At 41.6% G+C, this 24052-nt stretch overlaps 1 protein-coding gene and 1 pseudogene across 2 annotated transcripts in view; one reads left to right on the plus strand and one right to left on the minus strand.

Annotated features, from left to right (window-relative positions):
- The window catches only part of PHEX (phosphate regulating endopeptidase X-linked), a 195912-nt gene that overhangs the window by 134971 nt on the left and 36889 nt on the right, over positions 1-24052 (plus strand). Inside the window, exons 14-15 of the mRNA XM_082610379.1 lie at positions 2608-2711; positions 13640-13698. Of these exons, the coding sequence (XP_082466505.1) occupies positions 2608-2711; positions 13640-13698 (163 nt within the window). The remainder of the gene's footprint in view (positions 1-2607; positions 2712-13639; positions 13699-24052) is intronic.
- On the minus strand, positions 5115-5913 carry LOC309796938 (small ribosomal subunit protein eS19-like; annotated as a pseudogene). Its single transcript has 2 exons — positions 5894-5913; positions 5115-5649 (listed from the first exon to the last, which is right to left on the minus strand). The product of its transcript is annotated as a small ribosomal subunit protein eS19-like (transcript).

The raw sequence follows: 24052 nt of genomic DNA on the forward strand, positions 1-24052 counted from the left end.
AGAACAACCTGAATGTCAAGTTTTTGTTTTCGAATGGAACAGGAAAGCACCACTATTAGCAGACTCTTCTGAAAGTAACAACTGACCCCATTGATAGTACAAAAAAAGTTAATATTTTTTTAACATCTTTATTGGAGTATAATTGCTTTACAACGGTGTGTTAGTTTCTGCTGTATAACAAAGTGAATGAGCTATACGTATACAGATATCCCCATATCTCCTCCCTCTTGCATCTCCCTCCCACCCTCCCTATCCCACCCCTCTAGGTGGTCACAGAGCACCGAGCTGATCTCCCTGTGCTATGCGGCTGCTTCCCACTAGCTATCTATTTTACATTTCGTACTGTATATATGTCCATGTCACTCTCTCACTTCGTCCCAGCTTACACTTACCCCTCCCTGTGTCCTCAAGTCCATTCTCCACGTCTGCGTCTAAAAAAAAGTTAATATTTTTGAAGGAAATTCCTTTGGGAGAATTTTCCGGGGCACGCTCTGAACCCCAGAACGTATCTGAATTTTCTGTCAGTTACAATCATATTCTGAAAGTTCTGGCAGAGCTGTCTTCGGAACAAAAGCTGAAAAAAGGTTGCACACTGGACACATCTTTAAACTGTGTGATCCGGGAACGCATTAGAATCGCTAGTTAGGGTTGCTTCTTAAAACAAGGAGCTTACTCTGTTTCTTCTGAGGCTGAGTATAAACATCTATCTAAAATACAATCGATTGTAAGATTTCTTTTTATTATGGAGCATCTCAAACATCAGAAAAGTATGTAAAATCGTCTTTTGAACACCTCTAGCTTTAACAAATATTAAACATATTGCCATATTAGCTACATGCATGTACACACACATTTTAAATGAATAAAGCAGTTACATTGGAAATTCTTTGTGTAGTCCTCCTTGACCTAATGTCCTTCTTCCCTGCCTATCTCCTTCCCTAGATACGCTCTCCTGAATTCAGTGTTTCTCATTCCCATGCATTTCTTAATGCTTCTGCTGCATAGGTATGTGCCCATAAACAGCATATAGTATTGTTTTATAAGTTTTAAAATTTTAAATTCTCTGATACATACAACTTGTCTTATTTACTCAGCATTGCTTTTGAGATTATTTCATGTTCACACATACAGACCATTTGTTTAGACTTCTGTGTGGTTTTCCATTATGTGATTATATCACGATTTATTCATCAGCCACCTCCCCTAAGAGGAGTGAGGGAGGGACAGTTTGAAGTCTTATCTCTGTAACTTGTTGGCCAAGTAGAACACCAAAGATGCCAGGAATTGATACCTTCATTCCTGCCTTTCTTTCTGTGCCATTAGTTATTTTATTCTTTTCTTTATATTTTGGCCTGGTCCCCTGGAAAGATTGCTAAGATGAGTCATTAACAGAAGTTACTCTGCAGACAAAATGAGTACCCATGATATGTTAGGGAAGAGATAAACCTGAGCCAGACACTGGCCAACGAATAGGCTGCTGTCAAGTCTGTAACTGTCAAGTTGTGTATATTCATTCATATCTGTAATGTGATGCCTGTGGGTCTCATATACCTTCATTTGCCATATTTTAATTTTTGCTTTTAAAAGAGTATCATAGCTTAAATTTACAAAAATATTACAGCTAATAAGAATATGATTACTCTTGGTTATTTGCTTATTCAAATGTGTATTTTTCTTATTTTATTTGCCACAGTAGTATATTTTAAAACCAGAGCATTAGGGATCACTACAAACCACTGCTTTTACTGTTACATGGATATTATTTACAATATTTAGGTTAAGTACTGCTACTTTTGTAGATAGAGTGCCTATAGAATTAAAACTGTCTGTCATTCTCCTTCCAAAAAAAAGAAAAGGAACTCCAGAATCAATTATGTCTTTCTCCCTATTTTAATAGGCAACATTGTTGTGAGCCATCAACTTCCTTTTTGTCCATGCGAGCTATAATCTATGCTTTGCCTCTGTAATTTCATGAATCTTCAGTGACCAGAGCATTTTTTGACCGTTGATAGATAATTTCAATTAATAATCAAACTATTCTACTGACTCCATTGTGCTTAGGGTAGAAAATAAGTCTGAATCACTTTCATTTTTTTTTCCTTCATGAACAAATACTGATGACAGTAAATTAGATTTTAACATTTGACTAAATCATCATCTGTGAACTAAACGAGGTTTCAGCTGAATAAACTGAATGTTATTAGAAGAACCTATGTGACAAATAAATAAAGTACACCTTTTTAGAAAAGATCAAGGACTCATGTGGGCGAAGAAATTTCAAACCTAAGATAATATGTTCTGTAAAGGCTAAGGTAGATTTTTCAGTTATAAAGCAAATGAAATGCATTGTAAATTACTGCAGCTTCTCGTTTTTTACTGTCATCCAGAAATGACCATATTGATTTTTAGGCTTTTTATTTTAAAAGAAAATCACTGAGATTAAATTTCATGGCGTTGTGAAGACTGGGTTAACTGGTGATGGCTGAGAGATGATGTGAGGAGCGCAGCGTCTCCGCTGCACGCTCATTTGTGCGCTGAAGTCTTTTTTTTCAGAGCCATCTTTTATCTGCACTTAGAACAGTGATGGTTGTGGTTTGTTTTATTCAGATCAAGTTTTCAGAATCTGACTACTTCGGCAACGTCCTGCAAACCCGAAAGTATTTAGCACAGACTGATTTCTTCTGGCTGAGAAAAGCTGTTCCAAAAACAGAGTGAGTAAGAAAAATTAAAAAAAGAAAGAAAGAAAGAAAAAAAAGTGAAAAAGATAAATATGTTGGTGGGAAGTGGAGTTTCTTTAGATCAAACTTTGTAATTCCCCTCAAGTCAGAGTAGCTGGCTTGCCAGTTATTTTTGTTTGGCAAAATTTGTGTTATGTTTTGGCAACTCTTATTTCTGATATTATATGAATCAGTTGTTCAATCTAATTATGACTACCCTACTCCTAGCATCAACACATATAAAAAGAAGGCTTATTAAGATGCAAATGTTCAAATCATTTCTAGATCATGTTATGAATATATATATAAGCAAATTTCTCTAGAATTTCACACTCAGGCAGAAACTTTTGAATATCTTAAAAACCAAATATTTAAAAAGTAAAGTATGATTACAAATGTAGAAGTAATTGTATACAGGCATACCTCATTTTATTGCACTTGGCTGTATTGAACTTTGCAGACAGTGCGTTTTTTACAAATTGAAGGTTTGTGGCAACACTGTGTTGTCAGATGATGGTTAGCATTTTTTAGAGATAAAGTATTTTAAAATTAAGGTATATACATTTTTTTAGATATAATGCCATTGCACACTTAACAGACTACCATATAGTATAAACATAACTTTTATATGCCTGGGAAACCAAAAAATTTGTGATATTTGCTTTATTATGGTGGTCTGGAACTGAACCTACAATCTCCGAGGTAGGCCTGTGATTATGAAGTAACTATAGGATCTTTGTTGAGGTAATGCGTGTCAAAGAACTGATAGCTCTATTATTTTCCTTCAGTAGCAGTTATGATTTATATCCCTCTTCTCAGCAAGCGGTAGGAACTTTTCCTACAGGTAGGGAAGTTTCACTAGGAACTATTGGGGTCAGGGCCAGTCATGATTTTCTTCCCTAGCAAAGTGTGAATGATGATGATGATAGCAACTAAAAATTATTATGTGTTTATAATGTTCCAGGAAGTGACTTACATATTTTAATTCATTTTATCCTCTAGTCAATTCTGTGAGGTGTAGGTACTATTTATTACCCCCATTTTACAAAATGAACAAGAGGCTTACAACTGAGAAGTTCTTCAGCTCAGGTTTAGATTACTTTCTGTTCTGCCTGCTGGTATTACTCTGTTCTGTTATGACCCAATTCTCCAAGGTTGTTTTCTCTCTCTTCTCCGGATTGGATTATTTCTATTGATCCATCTTCAGATTCACCAGTTCTTTCTTCTGTATTCTCAAATTTGCTGGTGACTCATCAATACAATTTTCATTTTGATTATTGCACTTTTCAACTCCTGAAGTTCCATTTGTTTTTTTTAATAGTTTCTACTTCTTTGTTACGACTCTTTGTTGTCATTGTCATCATATTTTCCATTAATTGTTTGAATACAGTTTATTTTAATTCTTTGAACTAATTTACAGTTGCTGCTTTCAAGTCTTTGTCTGTTAAATCCAACATATGGGTTCACTCAGAGTCAGTTTTTATTGATTGCTTTTCTTTACACTTTTTCTTCCAGCATCATTTTTTGTCGTTGTTGAAAATGACATTTAGGATAATGTATTGTAGCAACTGTGGATTCTGATTTATTTTTCTGAGGCTTTTTTAAAAGTAACTTTCCTGGACTAACACTGTAGAATCTGTCCCTGCTATAGTATGTGGCCATAGATGTCTCTACTCATTTTTTAAATTCTCATTTTTATTTTTTAGCCTCACTTCATGGAGGTTGTCCCTGTCTGCATAGCTTAGTCGTCAGCCATGGATCAGGGCAGAGCTTGTGCTCAGACACTTTGAACCTGTAGGGCTTCTGCCCTCTGCCAGTTGATCTGCGTGGGGCTTGGGTGTGCATTCAAAGTCACCAGCCCTTCCCAGTCACACTTGGAGTTTACTTTCTACTGGGCTCTCTTGGGTCTCCCCTGTACACATGCCTAGTTTCCCAGTCAGCCAGGGATGTATGGAGAGCTGATCTCACCCTTCTATGACTCTTTCAGTTCCACTGTCTCCCTTTTAAATTTCTGGCTGATCTGTCACTTTCCCCAATGGGAACTGTAACTTCAGGCTCACAAAGCTGTGGGTTTTCCTCGTTTGTTTTCTACCAGGTTTATCACTTTCAGCTGGCATAGTTGCAAGTTTTTACCCCCACCCCAAGTGAGTTCACCCCCTTTGGCAGCAAAGCTGCTGGTTTTCCAGCCAGCCCTATCCTAATAAAATAAGTTCTTGCTGATTGAGCTGAGAGGGATGCTAGTAGTCCCAGGCAAGAAGGCCATAGACTCCTGTTCTACTTCCTCTTAAGTTGTAGCAGTTTTTCAAAATTAAACATTTTTCAATGTGTTGTTTGCCTTTGATCAATTCCCAGGGCCCTAAAATGGTTGTTTGTTGACAGTTTTGTCCATTTTTATACTTTTTTTTTTTTTTTTTTTTTTTACAAATGAGGCAATTTATTAACCCAGCATCTTTTGTTCTAATGCTTCTTGTTGGCAGCTGCCACCTGTCCAGCGATTCTGTCCAGATCTCTCTGTCCCTGAGGTATTAGTTTGTGGCCCCCATCTTGGTCCTTTTCCACCATTCTCAGCCCCTCCAGGGCTTGGAGGACCCGACGGGCCACTCTCTTGGAGCCTCTGCTGAAGTGGCTGGGCATGACACCATTTCTCTGACGCCCCGCATAGATCTTGGTCATGGATCCAACCCCAGCGCCGCCCTGGAGGTACAGGTGCTGTGCAGGCAGCTCGTGTGTAGAATCAGTTCTCATCATAGGGAGCGAGCTCTTTGTGCTTGGCCGGCTTGACAGTGTCCACCCATTCAGGGACTTGCAGCTCCCGGACTTTCTGAGGAAGGCTGCCAGAGCTCTGACAAACTCCCGCTGGTTCACGTCTTTTACAGTAACTCCAGGCGTCGTGTGGCCTCCAAGCTGCCAGCCAGGGGAAAGGTGTACTTGGCTTTTGTGGAAAGAATTTGTGACCTTTTCATAGTGTCATAGCTGGAAGCCTGACTTCCATGGCCCCTTTTTTTTTTCATGGCCCACGTTTTAACCTTGTCTGATATTCTGGTCTCCAGATCTTTGGCTGGCTCTTTTAATGCTCTATGGGTCTCTCGTTACTCCCTCTTCCAAATCCCTCCTCTGTTCTGGCCTCTAGAAAAACTCTAGGCCCTTTACCCTCCCTTGGCTTAAGCTGTGATTACCGCCTCTCCCTCTTAGCCATGGGTCCCATCTAGCCATCCTGCTCTCTGCCCTTCAAATCTTCTTACAGTATGCGCCTACAGAGTAAGTTAAAAGTGTTTGACCTTCAGGAGTAGGCCTAAAGCTGAGCCATTCCCCTGGCCTATCCGTGACTCCCCTCCAAGGCACAAAGGAAGAGAGCAGAAGGCTTTCGGACTTCTTTGGAAAAATGACAGAGAGCTGACGTGAAGCCACCGGCTCCACTGTCCTTGATGTTCTCCTCTCGTCACGGTATCTCTCAGTCCATCTCGCCTGTTTCATTCCCAGCCTAAATTACTCAATAGAAATTTTAGATTTAGGGTTCTAAAACCAGTTTCTCAAATCTCACGACTTCAAATAGTTTCCAGTATCTCATTGAGCATCTACATGTAATATGTAAATCATCCTGCCCTTTCAGGTCTACTTCAGATAAGTTCAAACTCTTGTCTTTGCAACTTGTGAAAAATTAAAACTTCGCACCAGTATTTTTGTGAACTTTCAGGGTCTTCTCAGGGCTTCTTCTATATTGGAGACACTGCCAAGTTAATTCTTTAATTTCAGAATGTCATTATTCATTTGGGTGTATAGCAAGGCCTGGGTTGCTAATTGAAAAGCTCCTAAATGTGTCATTTTTAACATCATCCTAAAATACTGATGGGCTGTAGGATTCTAATGGCCTTGACTATTTCTAATATTTATGCCTTGGAAAAGTGCTGGCTGACTGTGGGCTTAAGCAAACTGTGTGACTTGTGTCTTTTTCTTCTCTGTCAATGAAAACAAATACCTCTTTCAAAAGGACGTTAAACTGGTTCATATTTCTGGAAGAGTCCTCCTGGGATGAAAATCAGGGCAGTGCTAGTAATCCCTCAGACCATATGTCTGTATCAGGGAAAACAGTGTTAGGAAATTTAAGGTTCCCTTTGCATGGTAAAGTGATGTGACAGTCATTTGTTTAGAAGAGATTTCAGGTGGGTCCTTTTTCAGGCACTGGGGGGAATTTTAGCTTTATGATACCCATCGACTTTAATTGACATCTTTTAGGTCTGAAAATTCATGAGTTAATCGAATGAGGATGATTCTGGAGTAGCTCCACTACACTAGTTCTCTTTGAACAGCACATCCTGGTTATATTTCCATAAAGCCCTGAAATAACATTTTGCTTCTTTGTGGGTATAGGAGATAAACACCCTTTATGTTTCATTCTCATGGAATCCATTTTAGCTGCACTAATGTGCATTAAGAAGTTTCTAACACGATGGGAAATGTCAGCAAGAATGAAATTAATTGGGTAGTCATCCCTGAAGGTACATATTTAGGGGTTGGTTCTCAGAATTGTCACTTCATCAGCTTGCTTAAAAATAGAGGATTTACTTCACTGCTCAGCTTGAGTCAAAAGTAATTTCTTTCCCTCAGGATCCTCTTTCTTTGACAGAAATGATTTTAAGCCAGCCTCCCTATTAACTCACTCTCATTCTACTGTGACCAAACATGTCTGGATTTTTTTCTCTATCTTCTGAAAAATATGTAAAAATACATCAAATGTCTATACAAATTATAGTCCTGCCCAGAATTATCTACAGCATGGAATGGGATGGATACAATCTATAGGATATGTGAAATAAATCAATAAATACTCTATGGTTTTTCCATTCCATATTCCCTAGACTATCTTTAAGAGTTAATAGGTAAAATGTAAAACTTTAGCCTGATGTATATCTATTTTATATGGTCCAAAGAAATCAGGGTATCAGTGTCTTTTGCTTTAGATTGCATTTCATCATCACACTCTTTTTATGTATCCATTGTCCAGTATAATTTCATCTCCATATATATATATATTTTTTTTTCGGTACGCGGGCCTCTCACTGTTGTGGCCTCTCCCGTTGCGGAGCACAGGCTCCAGACGTGCAGGCTCAGCGGCCATGGCTCATGGGCCCAGCCGCTCCGCGGCATGTGGGATCTTCCCGGACCGGGGCACGGACCCATGTCCCCTGCATCGGCAGGAGGACTCTCAACCACTGCGCCACCACGGAAGCCCAATCTCCATATATTTTTGAAATTTATACGAGACCTCTTCCTACCTTATCTACTAAATCCTTTCCCAAACACAGACTGCAGGAACACCCTAAAGACATAATAAAAAGAATTTAAAGCACTTGAATGACACTGTTTATCTAAGTAGATGTATACATAGCAATACATTCATTTAAATAGATTAAATGAATTTTTGCTCAGCATATACCACTTGGGCAATAGTATTAGCCCATAAGGAACTTAAAATCTTGTTGGGAGGTAAGTTGTGCAAACTCATATGCCTTCACGGCCCAATCAGGTAACAGATGTTGACGTAGACAAGTGTAAATGATAGGGAGTGGTGGAGACCATGGAGAACTAGTGATTGTATGCCTCATTTAAAGGAATTCCAGTTCGGTACTTTTAAAAGCCATTGTGTTGGGCAAATAAAACATTTTTCTGGGAAAATTCAACCCATTGGGTAGGACTTAATCTGTGGACAGCCAGCTTTTCAGTGTTTCAGTTATCTCTTGCTGTAATGAGCTGTGTAATAACGAACCACCCCCAAAGTTAGAGGATTAAAGCAACAGTAATTATTCATTTTTCTCTCATGGTTCTGGTGGTTCTTGCTCATGGTGTTGCATGTAGTTGCAGTCAGATAGTGGCTGGGACTGGAGTCACATGGGAGGCCTCCTCTCCTAGTCTAGTGGTTGGTGCTGGCTGCTGCCTGGAAGGCCTACTATGGCCTCTCCATGTGTACTGGGCTTCTTTATGGCATGCTGATTGAGCCAGAAACTTTGAAGAGCAAGTTTCCTGAAAAAGAAGGAGGGAGGGTGTACATGTGTTTACCCAGGGGGAGCTTGTATTGCCTTTAATTGCCTAGCATTGGAAGTCATGTGGTGTCATTTGCACTGCATTTTATGCTTTAGAAGTGAGTCACCAAGACTAGCCCATAATCAAGGGGAGAGGAATTTAGAGTCCACTTCTTAATGGGAGGAGTGTAAAAAAAATTACAAACACGTATTAAAACTAGCACAGGTAGGCTTAGGTTAGAGAATAGTAAAACTAAATATATAATAAACTCAGATATAATCAGGGAGATGTACAAGATATTTAATGGCTGGCTTGGTGTGGGAACTGTCCAATCAGAAGAAATAATAGCATCCACAAGTGGTAGGCTCTGTTAGTGCAGCTACTTAATATCAGCTCTGGGTATAATCAGGGCTCCAAACGTGTCCTAGAGCCAGCAGGAGCTCTGAGAAGTCAGGAAAGGTGAGGTCATGCATCTTGTATAAGATGTTTTAGGAATTCTTGCCGAAGCTTCAGAGGCCCCATCAGGCTCCATCTGGTTGTTTGATTTCTTTGTTTTGTCTGCCTTTGTCCATCAGAAGTTAGAAACATTGTTCCTACATGGCTCTTAGCCTAATGTTTTGAAAGTTTATTCTTTGCTAAAGGGAGGGGAGTTGGGAGGGATGGGAAGAGAAGAGATGAGCTCTAGGAACACACATCATCTTTGGTACATATTGTGGTTCAGTCCAATGTCATTTAGAAGCCATGTTGAGAGGCACCTGGATTCTCCCCTCTTGACCCAGAGAGCAGAGATAACAAATGCTGGGTTCTTTGTGTGTTAGTTTTCTGTTGCTGCTGTAATGAATCACCACAGTCTTATTGGCAGCTCAGAGCAACACGAATGTATTCCTTCACGGTTCTGTAGGTCAGAAATGTGGGATGGCTTGGCTGGGCTCTCAGCTGCGGTTTTCAGAAGGCTGAAGTCAAGGTGACAGCTGGCTGGGCTCTTAGCAGGAGCCTCTGGGAAGAATCCTCTTCGATTCTCATCGTAGAACTGAGGTTCCTACTTCTTTGCTGTCTGTCAGCTGGGAGCCACTCTTAGCTCCTAGAGGACTCTCTCCCCACTCCTTGCATGTGGCTGCTGCATGTCACAGCCAGCCACAGCATGTCAAATCCTTCCCACCCTTGGAATCTCTCTGACTTCCCGTTCTGCAACATCTCTTCTGACTTTCTCCCCTGTTGCATCTCCAGGATTCCAGCCAGAGAAGGATCCCCACTTTTAAGGACTCATGTGATTAGATTGGGCCAACCTGGGATAATCTAGGATAATTGCTCTAGTTTAAGCTCCTTGACCTTAATTCCATCTGCAAAGCCCTTTTTGCCATGTAATATAACATATTCACAGGATCCAGGGAGTAGGTCATGGACATTTTTGGGGGGGGCGCATAATATTACCTAGTACAGGTACTGACATTAGGGCAATAAAAGTGCTTTCCCTGTACTTTTCTCCTCAGAAAAGTAAGCCAGCCAGTAAATGTGTGTCAAACATTAGGGTTTATTGAAATACTCATCCTAAATTTGAAGGAAAAGACTATACATTTTATGGAAGTGAGTACAGGTTTCAGCTTTGACAAGAGGAGGCACTCTTTTTTGATTTCCAGTGATGTCTCCAGTATAATATAATGCTTAAGAGAACTGAAGTCAGACAGACTAGACTTTGTGCGAGTATATAATGCTTGTAAGTCTCATTGTCCTCTCCTGTGAGATAGGCTAATCCTGTAGTTTCTATGGGGAAAACCTATGATAGAAAGTGAGTAGGGGCTTCCCTGGTGGCGCAGTGGTTGAGAGTCCGCCTGCCGATGCAGGGGACACGGGTTTGTGCCCCGGTCCGGGAGGATCCCACATGCCGCGGAGCGGCTGGGCCCGTGGGCCATGGCCACTGAGCCTGCGCGTCCGGAGCCTGTGCTCCGGTGAGAGACCCGCGTAGTGCAAAAACAGAAAGAAAGTGAGTAGGATGTGGTAAGTGCTCTGTGAATGTTAGCTGCTGCTGCTGCTACTACTAGTGATAATAATAGGATGACAGTCATGGACTTCTTTATAAGGGGAGAAGGTATGGGTGGACCAACTAGAATCCACACTTGGATTTCTTACCAGTTTCATGTTAGTCTGACATAAATTATTAGTCTGACATAATTCTATTAGACATAAATTGGTAAAATGATTGTTCTGAAAAGGGATTTATAGAAGTTTATTTTGAGCAGTTTAGCTTAAGACAAATGCTTGGTTTTAATCATAAAGGGCAGTGCCTGAAACTCACAGGCATCTAAGTCAGGGGTCAGCAAACTATGGCTTGAGGGCTAAATCTTGCCTGCTGCCTGGTTTTGTACAGCCCATGAGCTAAGAGTGATCTTTAGAGATAAATGTCTGTGGTTGATTTGATGGTAGGAAGCACTAACTTTGAACCTCAAAGCATAATGTTCTCCTGCCCCTAAGGAATTTCATTCGTCTCATTAATAGTCCTGTATTACCAAATATTGTACTCGATTATTTTTTTTTTAATTTTTATTTATTTATTTATTTATTTATGGCTGTGTTGGGTCTTCGTTTCTGTTTTTTTTTTTTTAATTTTATTTTATTTTATTTTTTTGCTTTATAACAAATTTAATCAGTTATACATATACATATGTTTCCATATCCCCTCCCTTTTGCGTCTCCCTCCCACCCTCCCTATCCCACCCCTCCAGGCGGTCACAAAGTACCAAGCTGATCTCCCTGTGCTATGCGGCTGCTTCCCACTAGCTATTTACCTCACGTTTGGTAGTGTATATAGGTCCATGCCGCTCTTTCACTTTGTCACAGCTTACCCTTCCCCCTCCCCATATCCTCAAGTCCATTCTCTAGTAGGTCTGTGTCTTTATTCCTGTCTTACCCCTATGTTCTTCATGACATTTTTTTTTCTTAAATTCCATATATATGTGTTAGCATACAGTATTTGTCTTTCTCTTTCTGACTTACTTCACTCTGTATGACAGACTCTAGGTCTATCCACCTCATTACAAATAGCTCAATTTCATTTCTTTTTATGGCTGAGTAATATTCCATTGTATATATGTGCCACATCTTCTTTATCCATTCATCCGATGATGGACACTTAGGTTGTTTCCATCTCCAGGCTATTGTAAATAGGGCTGCTATGAACATTTTGGTACATGACTCTTTTTGAATTATGGTTCTCTCAGGGTATATGCCCAGTAGTGGGATTGCTGGGTCATATGGTAGTTCTATTTTCAGTTTGTTTTTTTGTTTTTTGGGTTTTTTTTTTTTTGCGGTACGTGGGCCTCTCACTCTTGTGGCCTCTCCCGTTGTGGAGCACAGGCTCCAGATGCGCAGGCCCAGCGGCCATGGCTCACAGGCCCAGCCGCCCCGTGGCATGTGGGATCTTCCCAGACCAGGGCTCGAACCCGTGTCCCCTGCATTGGCAGGCAGATTCTCAACGACTGCGCCACCAGGGAAGCCCTCGATTATTATTTTTTTTAAGGGAACTTTATTATTTTTTTATTTATTTTTGGCTGCCATTGGGTCTTTGTTGCTACGCGCGGGTTTTCTCTAGTTGTGGTGAGCGGGGGGGCTACTCTTCATTGTGGTGTTGGAGCTTCTCATTGCGGTGGTTTCTCTTGTTGCGGAGCACGGGCTCTAGGCGTGCTGGCTTCAGTAGTTGTGGTTCGCAGGCTGTAGAGCACAGGCTCAGTAGTTGTGGAACACGGGCTTACTTGCTCCACGGCATGCGGGATCTTCCTGGACCAGGGCTTGAACCCGTGTCCCCTGCATCGTCAGGCGGATTCTTAACCACTGCGCCACCAGGGAAGCCCTGTTCTAGATTATTATATTTTGACTTTCATCAATAAAGTTTTATAGAAAAGTTTCTCTCGCTATAGAAGTACCTATATAGCGTCCTTGATTTTTCCTGTTGGTCCATGAAATGACTAAATGTTTGCCATCTGTTTACAGAAGAAATTCGCTGAGTCTGATCTAAGTAACTTCCTGTGCATTTAAAATGCAATGTAGACTCTTCATAGCTGGAAGGTACTCCCAAGGTATCTTAATGCCATACCTTACTTTTATAGCTGAAACTGAAGATAGGCCACTTTTTCACCACAACCCGGCTAGTTAGTGATAGAGGCAGGATGAGCCATTAGATTTTTTTTTTTTTGCGGTACGCGGGCCTCTCACTGTTGTGGCCTCTCCCGTTGCGGAGCATAGGCTCCGGATGTGCAGGCTCAGCGGCCATGGCTCACGGGCCCAGCCGCTCCACGGCATGTGGGATCCTCCCAGACTGGGGCACGAACCCATGTCCCCAGCATCGGCAGGCGGACTCTCAACCACTGCGCCACCAGGGAAGCCTGAGCCATTAGATCTTTTGGTGCTTAAATCAGTAAACTTTCTACTGGAGCAGGCAGACCCTCTAGGTACCGTGGTTGTGCTTTATTATCTCTCTTTACATGGACTTCTATGTTGTCACCAATTTCAAACCTTTAATGGACAGGTCAGAGGTGATGCAGCATAGAAAACTCAGCTGTCCCATGGACCCATTGAACAGGGCCAGGCAAACATCAGCTTGTGGCTGTGTTTCCATCTGTGGGGAGATCCCTTTAGCTTCTAGAATATTTCATTAAAGCTGTTTCAGAAGCCCTGGTGCTTTTTTACATTACGTTAGTAACAGTGAATAACCAGGCATGTTCAGTTTAGGATGAGATTGTTCATTGAGCAGAGCAATAACCCTAAACTGAGGTGATAATTTCCCTGTGTGTCGAGCTTCCCCATTGTTCCCTGGTTATTTGCTAATAAATCCCGCCACTTTGTATGTGTTTCACTGCCCTCCTGCCTGGATAATGATGATCACTTGGTGGTGGTGGTTTCTCTTTCTACAGGTGGTTTACAAATCCAACAACTGTCAATGCCTTCTACAGTGCATCCACCAACCAGATCCGTGAGTACCGGTTCCTTGTCTCCTTGTTAATGTGCTACAAAATGGATGGAACTTTTCCATGACTGACTTAAGAGTAGGGCATTCTTTATTTCCTCCCAGCAGTGACCAGGTATGTTGGTGAAGGAAGTTTGTTTCCCCACCCATATGTCCAATTTTCCTCATTCTCTTTACCTTATAAGTTTTTTTTAAAAAGCTTTATATAACCATTAAGTTAAAAAAAAAGGAACTACAGTAAATAAAACTGCAGTGATGTTGGCCATGAAAAGGAACAAGCTTCCACTTTTCTTTCATAACGTTCTTACTGATTTTTGTTTTATTTATTACTAGGATTGATGGGAAAAACGAGCAGGTAGCTGGGGAGAATTTGGAAGCTGTTAGAAAAGCTTTGAAATGCTTTAATTAATCCTGGGATGTAAAGTCTTGAGTTTCTTTTATTTACATGTATTAGGTACATAATTATAACTACGATGATAAGTTAAAAACTTATTAAAGGTCAGATTGGCACAAATTAAAAATCTAACAGCACCAAATGTTGGCGACAGGGGCACATACTGCTGTTGGGAGTGTACATCGGTTCACCCACTTGCTGCACAGTTGGGCAACACCTAGGAAAGCCAACTATGGGCATGCATGTCTGTGAATGTCACTTGAGCTCTTGACATGTGCACCAATGCTGTTACTCAAAGTGTGGTCCTGTGATTATTAGCAACAGAGTCCCAGGGAAACTTGTTAGAAATGCAAAATCTTGGGCCTCACCTTAGACCTGTTGTTCACAAACCCTGGACGTGGGGCTCAGAAATCTGTTTTATTAAGCCCTCCAGGTGAGTCTAACATAGTTGGGGAAGCAGTGCCCTAGAGAAGTCTCACATGAGGAGGCCCATGTGAGAATGCTTACAGCAGTGTTGTTTATAATAGCAGCAAAAGGGAATAACCTATGTGGCCCTCCAAAGGAGAATGCATCAAAGTGTGTCATGTTCACCCAAGGGCATGCCAGACAGTGGCGAACAATGAGTGACATGTATTAACGTGGATGAAGTTCACAAATAATAGGTTGTGTGTGTGGAAAAAAACAACTTGGAAAAATATGTGGAGGATGATATCATATAAATAGAGTTCAAAAGCATGCAGAACGGGCTTCCCTGGTGGCGCAGTGGTTGAGAGTCCGCCTGCCGATGCAGGGGACACGGGTTCGTGCCCCGGTCTGGGAGGATCCCACATACCGCGGAGCGACTGGGCCCGTGAGCCATGGCCGCTGGGCCTGCGCGTCCGGAGCCTGTGCTCCGCAATGGGAGGGGCCACGGCAGTGAGAGGCCCGCGTACCGCAAAAAAAAAAAAAAAAAAAAAAAAAAGCATGCAGAACACTTCTGTATAGTGTCTAGAGGTACATCCACATGTAGTAAAAGCCTGAAGACGTTGACGAGAATGGCAGAGCCCGAGTGCAGGCTGGCGGTGACCTGCCATGGGAGGGCGGGCTGCTGCTGCACGTCTTCCGGTGCCCCCTTCACTCCCTTGCGTGGTGAGCACCTCTAATCTCATGGTTTTAAGCATGTCTCTAAGCTGTTTGTTGAGCACGGGAGATGGAATTTATAAGGAGTTGCTCCCCTTGATTGTGCCCTCACCGTCTCTCCCCGAGCCCCTGTAATAGCCTCCTCACTTGCCTCCCTCCTTCTGAACTTATCCCCCTTTGGTCTATTCTAAATATAATATCACAGCCATTTTAAGATGTCCTACAGCCATCTCATGTCCCTCCTTTGCTCAGAACCCGTTATCAGCGTCCCATCTCACATAGAATAAAAGCCAAATTACTTGAAATGGCCCCGAGGCCTCTTATGACGCTGCCTTTATCTCCCCTCTGTTCCAGCCATGCTCGCCTCCTTCCTGTTCCTAGAGCACGAGACACTCTTCCTTACAGCATTTGTACTCGGGGTTCTCTTTGCCTTGGAAAACTTCTCCAAGTGGTCTGCATGGTTCGTGCTCCCACTTCCTTCAAATCTTTGCTTGAATGCCACCTTCTCAGTGAGGCTTCCTGTCTACCCACTTGTGGTAGGTCCTCTGTGCTGGCCCTCATCTGACAGGACTCCCTGGCCAGAGGGGACAGCCCACTCCCAGCAGGCACACCTTCTTAGAGTCGCCCTCGTGTGGCCACCTTGCAGAATGGCAGCCGCTTCTGGACTGGTCTGGGAGAGTAGTGAACAGGAAAACAGTTAGCTGGCAGTGCATTATTATCATAAAAATACCATTGCTTTCTCCGCCCCCCAGCTTTATTGAGGTATAATTGACAAATAAAAATTTTATATATTTAAAATATACAACGTGATGCTTTGCTATAGCTCTGAGTTGAGAAGTAAGCTGCATGTGTTACATGGGAAATTATGATATTTTAGATATTACTTATAAATACTATTTATAATAATATAGGTTATATTTATATAACATGAATTATACCAATATCAATTGGAATAACTTACTGGGTGATAGAAAATTCTTTAAATTATCTATTTTAAAAGAAAATGCTTTACTTTGTACATGCAAAAGATTATATATAACATGCTAGAACACATAAAGTTACAAAGTATATAAGAAAACATATGATAAAATAAATATACGTTCATGAACCCACCACCCATCCAAGAACTGGAACATTCCTGATGTCATTGTCTCTGCGCTCCTCCTCATCCGTTTCCTCCTCCTCGCCAGTGATGTAACCACTATTCTGATTTTTGTGTTTATTATTTTCTTGCTTTTTTGAAAAATAAATTTTAAACCATATGTATCCCTAAGCAATATACTGCTTATTTTTACTTATTTTTAGCATAATAAAAATGGTATTATATTGCATGCAATCTTAAGCAATTGTGCTTTCATTCAACATGTTTGTAAGATTCATCCATGTAGCATGTGGCAGTAGGTTTTTCATTTTCACTGCTGTGTAACATTCCATGTGTGACTGTACCCCAGATTACTTATCTGTTCTACAGACCTAAGCGTTACCCTTTCCCCCAGTTTTTGCTATTATGAACTACGTTGCTCTGAATATTCTCATACATGTCCCCTGAAACAAGTGTTCGGGCTATATACTAGGAGTGGAATTACTGGCTTGTAGAGTATGCAAATATTCAACTTTACCAGATGACACCAAATGTTTTCCAGAGTGAGTGTTCCAAAGTACAGAAGTGTTTTCACCAGCTCTCATTTTCATCACTTCTTGGCATTGGTAGACAAAATTTCATCAATCTGGTGAATGTAATAGATCAGTTCTTATGCTAGACAAGGCACTGAGGTAGACTCCTCAGCAGTGCTTCCACACTGGCTTTCCAATGTCAGTGAATACTCACTGCTCTTGGGGGGTTTAAATCCTGCCTCCAGGATTCACCCCTGCTCAGCCTGTTTCTTTCTGGGAAGAGCTGATCTTATCAGAGGTTTACTGAGGAAGCAACCATTTCAGGGTAACCCAGTGGTTTCTCTAAAGCTTATGAGCAGAGGGGGTTTGGAATGACCAATTTGAAGCAGTGTTTTAATTAAGAGATTCAAGCTGTTTCTGTTTTCCTAATGACCAGTGCTTGCTCTCATTGTAAATTACATTCCCAGGCAAGATGACAAGGAATCCTGTGGGTGACTTTTTTTTCTCCCTCCTTTCTGATTTTCCGGACTATAAATTAAGACAGGTGGAGTTCCTTATACATTTCCCCACTGGGTTTCCTGGGACTCCCCCCAGCCCCCAAGTACCACCTTTTTGCTTCACTGAAGAAGTGAAAAATGGAGGTGATTTTCTAAAATGAACATCTTTATTGATTAGGGGCTGATTCTGACAGCATGTGGCCATCTGTTTAATTGGGTTTCACATCTAAGATGTAACTATACTTAGTAACGTGATTTATGAGAATTTCATTCAGTTCGCATTATCATTTTCTGATTTATGCCATTTAAGTCAGCTTCTGCATGCAGTAGAGACTTGAGTAGAAAATAGAAAAACCTGTAGGGTGTTTGTTTGTTTGTTTTGGCAAATCCATGCCTATATGTGAAGCCCTATGATTTGTGGTGATCTTTCAATGTTAGATTTTTTCAGGGTGGTTATAGCTTTTTATTTTTCTACCCTTGTCAAGCTGGGTAGCAATGTCTTCAGACACAGAGTGTAGTGTGAAATAATGATGATTTAAGTCTGCTGTACTGGGAGTTATACTCAGGAGCTGTTGCAGAATTTAATTATATTTGACCTGATAAGGTGGTTAAACAGGAAAACAAGGAGCTGAGGTTATTGGTGCCTAAGCTTGTGCTTCCCTAACTCTGTGATAAATGCAAAGCTGGTCCTCCTGCTTTTATTTTATTTTATTTTTTTTGGCCATGCTGCGTGGCATGCAGGATCTTAGTTCCCCGACCAGGGATCCAACCCGTGCCCCTTGCAGTGGAAGCACGGAGTCGTAACTGCTGGACCTCCAGGGAAGTCCCAGGTCTTCCTGCTTTTAGTAGGAAGACACAAGCTCGATGGGAGGCCTTGAGTGCCACTGATTTAGTTGCATGACCTTGGTCAAGGTGTTTCTCCTTCCTGACCCCTCTTGTCCTCATCTGTCACATGTTGAGGTTACCCAGTCCACAGAGTTTTTGGTAGGATTTAACAAGATCAATTTGAAAAGTGCCAGCATATTGTCACGGTCAGGGTTTTGTATATCAAAAACTGGCACGCCCGCCACTAATGCCTGGGATAGCCAGTCTGTCACGGGATACACAGCCTAATATGAAGATTGTGGGAGGGGCGTATTTTGAACTTTTGTTCTCAGAGGTTTTATACATTAAAACAGTATTTTTGTGCATTAAACAATTACATCTCATTTGGAAAAGTATTTGGCAGTTTGTTGATGTCTCCTATCACCCAGAAATTCCACTGTTGATAAGATGAATGGATCCTGATACCCACCAGGAGACATGTACGCAAATGTTCATAGCAGCTTTATTCATAATAGCAAAAATCTGGAAAGAACCTAATTTCCATCAACAGAAGAGTAGGTAAACAAATTGTGCTGTATTCATACAATTGAATATTGCACAGCACGGGAAAAGAACAAAGTGCTGCATGCTGCAGTGTGTAAGAATGCCCTGACTTAATGGTGAGTGAAACACTGCATGGTTCCATTCGTATGAAGTTCAGGAACAGGCAAACAAATCTGTGATCTAAGTGATAAAAGTTAAAATAATGGCTTCCTTTGTTTTGGTGGGTATTGACTGAGAGGGGGCATAGGAGACATTACCTTGATCTGGGAGGTGGTTGCACAGGTGATACTTGTGTAGAACACTCACTGTGTTGTACCATTCAAATTTGTTCCTTTACTGTATGTATGTAACACCTCAACATAAACAGTAATACCCCCATTATCCCTTACAAAATTTTAGAATAGCGTGTAGCATGCATAGACATTTGGGCTTATGACACTTCACCTCAGGCCAAGCTGCCAGAGGTGTGGACGAGGGATCGGCAAATGTTTTCTATAAAGGGCCAGATAGTAAATATTTTTGGCTTTGCAAGCCATATGGTCTCTGTTGCAAATTCTCACCTTTGCCATTGCAGCCATAGACAATTCATAAACAAATGAGCGCGGCTGTGCTCCAGTGAAACTGTTTACTTGGCTGTAGTTTGCCAATCTGTGATGTGGAGCACTGCGAGAGGATGGGATCTAGGGAGCCTCGCAGCGTGTTTCTGACCCAGCTTCCAAAATACTTTGCATCTAATCAGGTGGTCCTACGGGAGGCGGGGGGGGGGAGCCTGGGGGGGAGCCGCTTACATTTGGTTCTCATTTCCGCTAATATAGACTGGGCTTTAGAATCAAATTCAGTTCATGTATTCAGTGTCCGCGTGTATCTGCATAGTGCCTTATTTCAATATTAGTGTTTTATCTTCATAGGTCTCAAATCATATCAAGGAATTATTTTAAGCAAACAAAACCTTGGCTTGAAAACAAGCAAGGCCTAAGAGCTAAAACCAATGATTTTTTATTATCTTTGCTCTTATACGCAAGGGATTTAGTTGCCTCAGTTTAATCACAGATACTCTGCTAAAGAAGATAAGCCTTTGTGCAGAGGCTGGGCTAATGCTGGCATCAAACTATAAAATTAATCCTGAAATCAAACATAGATTTGTTTTGCTGTTAAGGAAATAACTGTGTTTCAGACTGGTAGAATTTCTCATACTTTGCTGACTCTGCCTAAAACCATAAAGTAGAAGCCAAGTTAGCAAATACTCACCTGTGGCCTCTACTGGACTTTAATGAAATTAAATCCCTGAATCCACTTGACAATCTATTTGGGGAGAATTGGAAAATAATCTCCCATAGTTTTGGAGCTACAAGGAAGGAAACTTCAGTGGCCACCTAATCCAGACTTCTCATTATCTAGAAGAGATCCTGACAGAGCAATTCTTAGTAATTTTTTCGCCTTACTCACTTAATATTTATAGAGCCCCCAGTGATTCTCACTTCCTGTGTGTTCACACCCCTGTGTAGTCTCTCCAACACTGGATAAGCCTGACCTCTGTAACTAATAGGATACTGTGGAAATGACAGGGTGTGACTTCTGAGGCTAGGTCATAAAGGACATCTGGCTTCTGCCTCGCTCTCTTGGATTGATCACTCTGGGGGAAGCCAGCAACCATGTCATGAGGGCCCTCAGGAAGCTGGTGGAGAGGGCCACATGTGAAGGACCTGAGGCCTCCTGCCCATGACCAGCACTGTGTGCGCATGCCATCTTGGAAGCTTATCCTCCAGTCCAGCCAAGGCTTCAGATGATTGCAGCCCACGCTGACATCTTGACAGCAACTGCTTGAGAGACCCTGAGACAGACCACACAAATAAGCTGTTTCCGAATTCTTGACCCAGAGAAACTGTGAGATAGTAAATGTTTATTGTTTTGAGCCACTATGTTTTGAGATACTTTGTTATATAGCAAGAGATAAGTAATACAGACATTACAACTTCCCAGGTACTGAGTTCAGTGCTAGGTTTTTAATATGGTATGGTGTAGTGGTTAAGAGTGTGGGCTTTGATTTTTAATCCTGGCTTGGCCACTGATAACTTGGAACCTTGGGCATGTTACTTAACTTCTTTAAGCCTCAGTTTAATTATCTATAAAATGGAGATAATAGTAGTGACTATCCTATAGGGTTGTTGTGAAGATTAAAGGTGATAATACATACAAAATGCTTGGAAGAGAAACTGGTTTGTAGTAGGTAGTCAATAAATCTTAGCTGTTAGGATTCCTTGCTTTTGAGAAGTGGGGAGAGACAGACTTGTTAGCAGTCATTTATAAGACATCATGGTGAGTGTGCAACAGAAGGCTGTGCAGTGCATCCTGGGAGCCACAGAGCAGTGTGTTAATTATCTAGGGGAGTGAAGGTTGGCTTCACGGTGAAAATGGCATTTGAGTGGGCTTTGAAAGGAGAAAAATTCTGTAGACAAAGTAGGTAGGTTGGGACATGCAGAAGTACTGGCTGGTGCAAAGGCAACACACGCGGAGCATGGAGCAGGAACGGGTGGTGAGATGCTCACAGTTGCTGGGGCACAGAGTGCATGTGGTAGGCGGGGGATGGGGCACAAGGCATGATGTGAGGGGAAATGTAGCAGAAGTAGATGAGGACCTTGTAAGCCATACTGAGGCACAGGCTATAGGGAACTGGTATAGTTTTCTTTGAGAAGCAAGAAACTTCATTTTTGGTTCCTTGGTCTTAGTCTTAAAGATCATGGCTTGGAGAGGGGAAAGATTGAGACCCCCTGTGCCAGCTAGGAGTTTGGCAGGTGGTTCAAGAGAAGGATGGGGAGGGTCTAAACCTAGGCAGTGGCAGCGGTGAGGGGAAATAGGGAATGGGTAAGTTAAATCCCAAAAGATTGTTCTCAAATAATTGTGTAGTGATAATACAGGTAGTTTCCCAACTTTTCCACTGATGCTTTGAAGGACTCCCATAAAATGGAGAGTATAATTGTTCTGTGCAGCTAGTCTTCACTGAGAACCATTAATGTGCCAAGCATTATGCTGGATACTTTAACATATATTATCTCTAATCTTCAGTAGGTCTATAAGCTTGGTATTGTGGGCCATTTTACAGAAGAGGAAACTGAAGCTCAGGGAGGCCAAGTAACGTGCGAAAGAGCACACAACTAGTAAGTTGCAGAGATGGGAGTATAACTCAGCTTCTCTGATTACGTGCTCTAGGTCTTCAGCCTATACTGTTCAATGCCAGATAAGAAATGTGAGAATTACATGAAATGATACATGTGAGCACACTGTGAAAGCATGGTATAATTGTATGTTAGAGTAATCATTATATTCTGCCCTCACCCATGTGGTGGGGGATTGTTTGTTTGGTATGGAAACAAGATATTATAGGATGTGGGGACAGCCAGGGGATGAGGATCAGAAGGTCAGGTGGTCTCCAGGTCGTGCTGATTTCATGTCTTAAAGGGCTGTCGCATCAAGCAGCAGTTGATTATTGCCATCTCTAAGAGTGCTGTTCTCTGCAAGCCCTTTGGCTATGACCGTGATCTCCTTCCATCCTTGGATTCCGATGGGGTGGGGACGTTATTTGAGAGATTTCATAAGCTACCTTAACAAGAATATTTTGAGCTACTCTCCCAAAATGTTTTCCTTCACAAAATTTACTCTGAAATTAAAAAAAAATTTTGTTAGTTGAAGTTAAGTCATGAGCAAAGTTCAAATAGTTTACAGAATTGCCACATGATGCACTTAGCAAGGTTCTGGGACACCTGCTACAACTATTTTCAGTTGTTCTTGTCATGGTCTAGTCAAGGACTCTGGACGTCCTAAAACAGCCCCATGTCTCTGAGGCCCGACCAAGGAGGTGGCTGAGAATGACATTCTGGGTAGTGCCACGGAGGGACAAGCTGCCTTTAAGTGGGAAGCCCTGCAATCTCATGGCATTCCTGTAACTGTTGAGTCCCAGGACCGATGCCTGGAGGGACGCATTTACCACCTGCTGTGCACTTGTGAAAACACTCTCCTGGGGCAGGACACATGGTGTTTCCAGACAGAGGACTGGGCAGGTTCACTGCAGGGCTGGTAGCAGAAAGCAAAGAATGGCTTTCAGGGTCAGTTTGATTCAAGAGGTGGGGGGTGAGTGGGACACACACTGGGAGCGACCTGGCTGTGAGCCCGAGTGAGGAGAGCATCAGGAAGCTGGAAAAGAGCCATGGCCAGGGAGTCAGGGAAGAGTCTCACTAATTGGTCTTGAAGGTCACAGTCTCACTTGTCCTCCCTTGAAAAAAATCAATTGTCTTTGACCCTTATTGCAAAAGTAGTTCACATTTGTTGTGGAGAATCTAGAAAATTTTAGATAAGCTAAAAATATTTTTTAAGTTAATGATAATTTAAAAATAGCTACAGTTAATAATTTTGTTGAATCTCTCTCAAACTTATGTTTATCTACATACTTAAAAATTGAAATTAACTATGGATTCGTCCAGTTAAACTGTTTTTTCCCACTGAAAGTTGTAACAAGTATTTTTTTTCATTTGTTACATATTCTTCTAAGTTACCATGCAGAGTATTCCACCAAATAAAAGCACCTTAATTTCTTTAATTTCCTACCAAAAGACATTAAGGCTGTTCCACTATTGTTTAAAAAAGCCCAAAACTCTGTGATGAGTTTTGCGGCTAAGTCTCTGTGCAAATCTGAGACTGTTCTTTAGGGTAGATTCCTAGATGTGGAGGAATTGCTGAGTCAAATGGTATGCTCAATTTAAGAGATTTAAAAATATATATTATCCTACTTCTCTTGAGAAAAATGGTACCACTTTATATTTTCATTAACAATAGATGAGATGGTTTTCTTTTACCATCGTAAAATATACTGTTAGGCATCGAAAAGATACTGTTGGAGGAGATGAATAAAGAGACTCAGTTTTTTTCTTTTCTTTTCTTTTCTTTTTTTTTGGTCTAATTGATAAAGGGAAAATGTTAGTCACATTTTCATTCTTGAGACCATTATCTCACCCCCAGATATGGCTCACTGACCCCACACAGGCATTTGTTGAGCATCTGCTGTTTTCCCAGGCCTGGACTGAACATCACTTCCTCTAGTGTCAGTTTTGAATACCTAGGACAGAAGTTGTGTGCATGAAAGGACTTGTTGGTACGTGAGTAGAGTATGAGATACTGAGTTGCATAGTGGTTTTCAAAGTGTGGCCCCTGGATCAGCAGCATCAGCATCACCTGTGATAAAAGGGCCTGACCTGGTCCCATCCCTGACCTACCAAACCAGAAACTCTGGGGGTGCGCCCAGCAATTTATGTTTTAAGAAGATTTTAACCATCAAACCTCCACTAGATGCTGAAATTCGAGAACTGCTGAGCTATAA

This window comes from Mesoplodon mirus (genome assembly GCF_964341445.2).
Source record: "Mesoplodon mirus genome assembly, chromosome: X".
Taxonomy (NCBI): Eukaryota; Metazoa; Chordata; class Mammalia; order Artiodactyla; family Ziphiidae; genus Mesoplodon; species Mesoplodon mirus.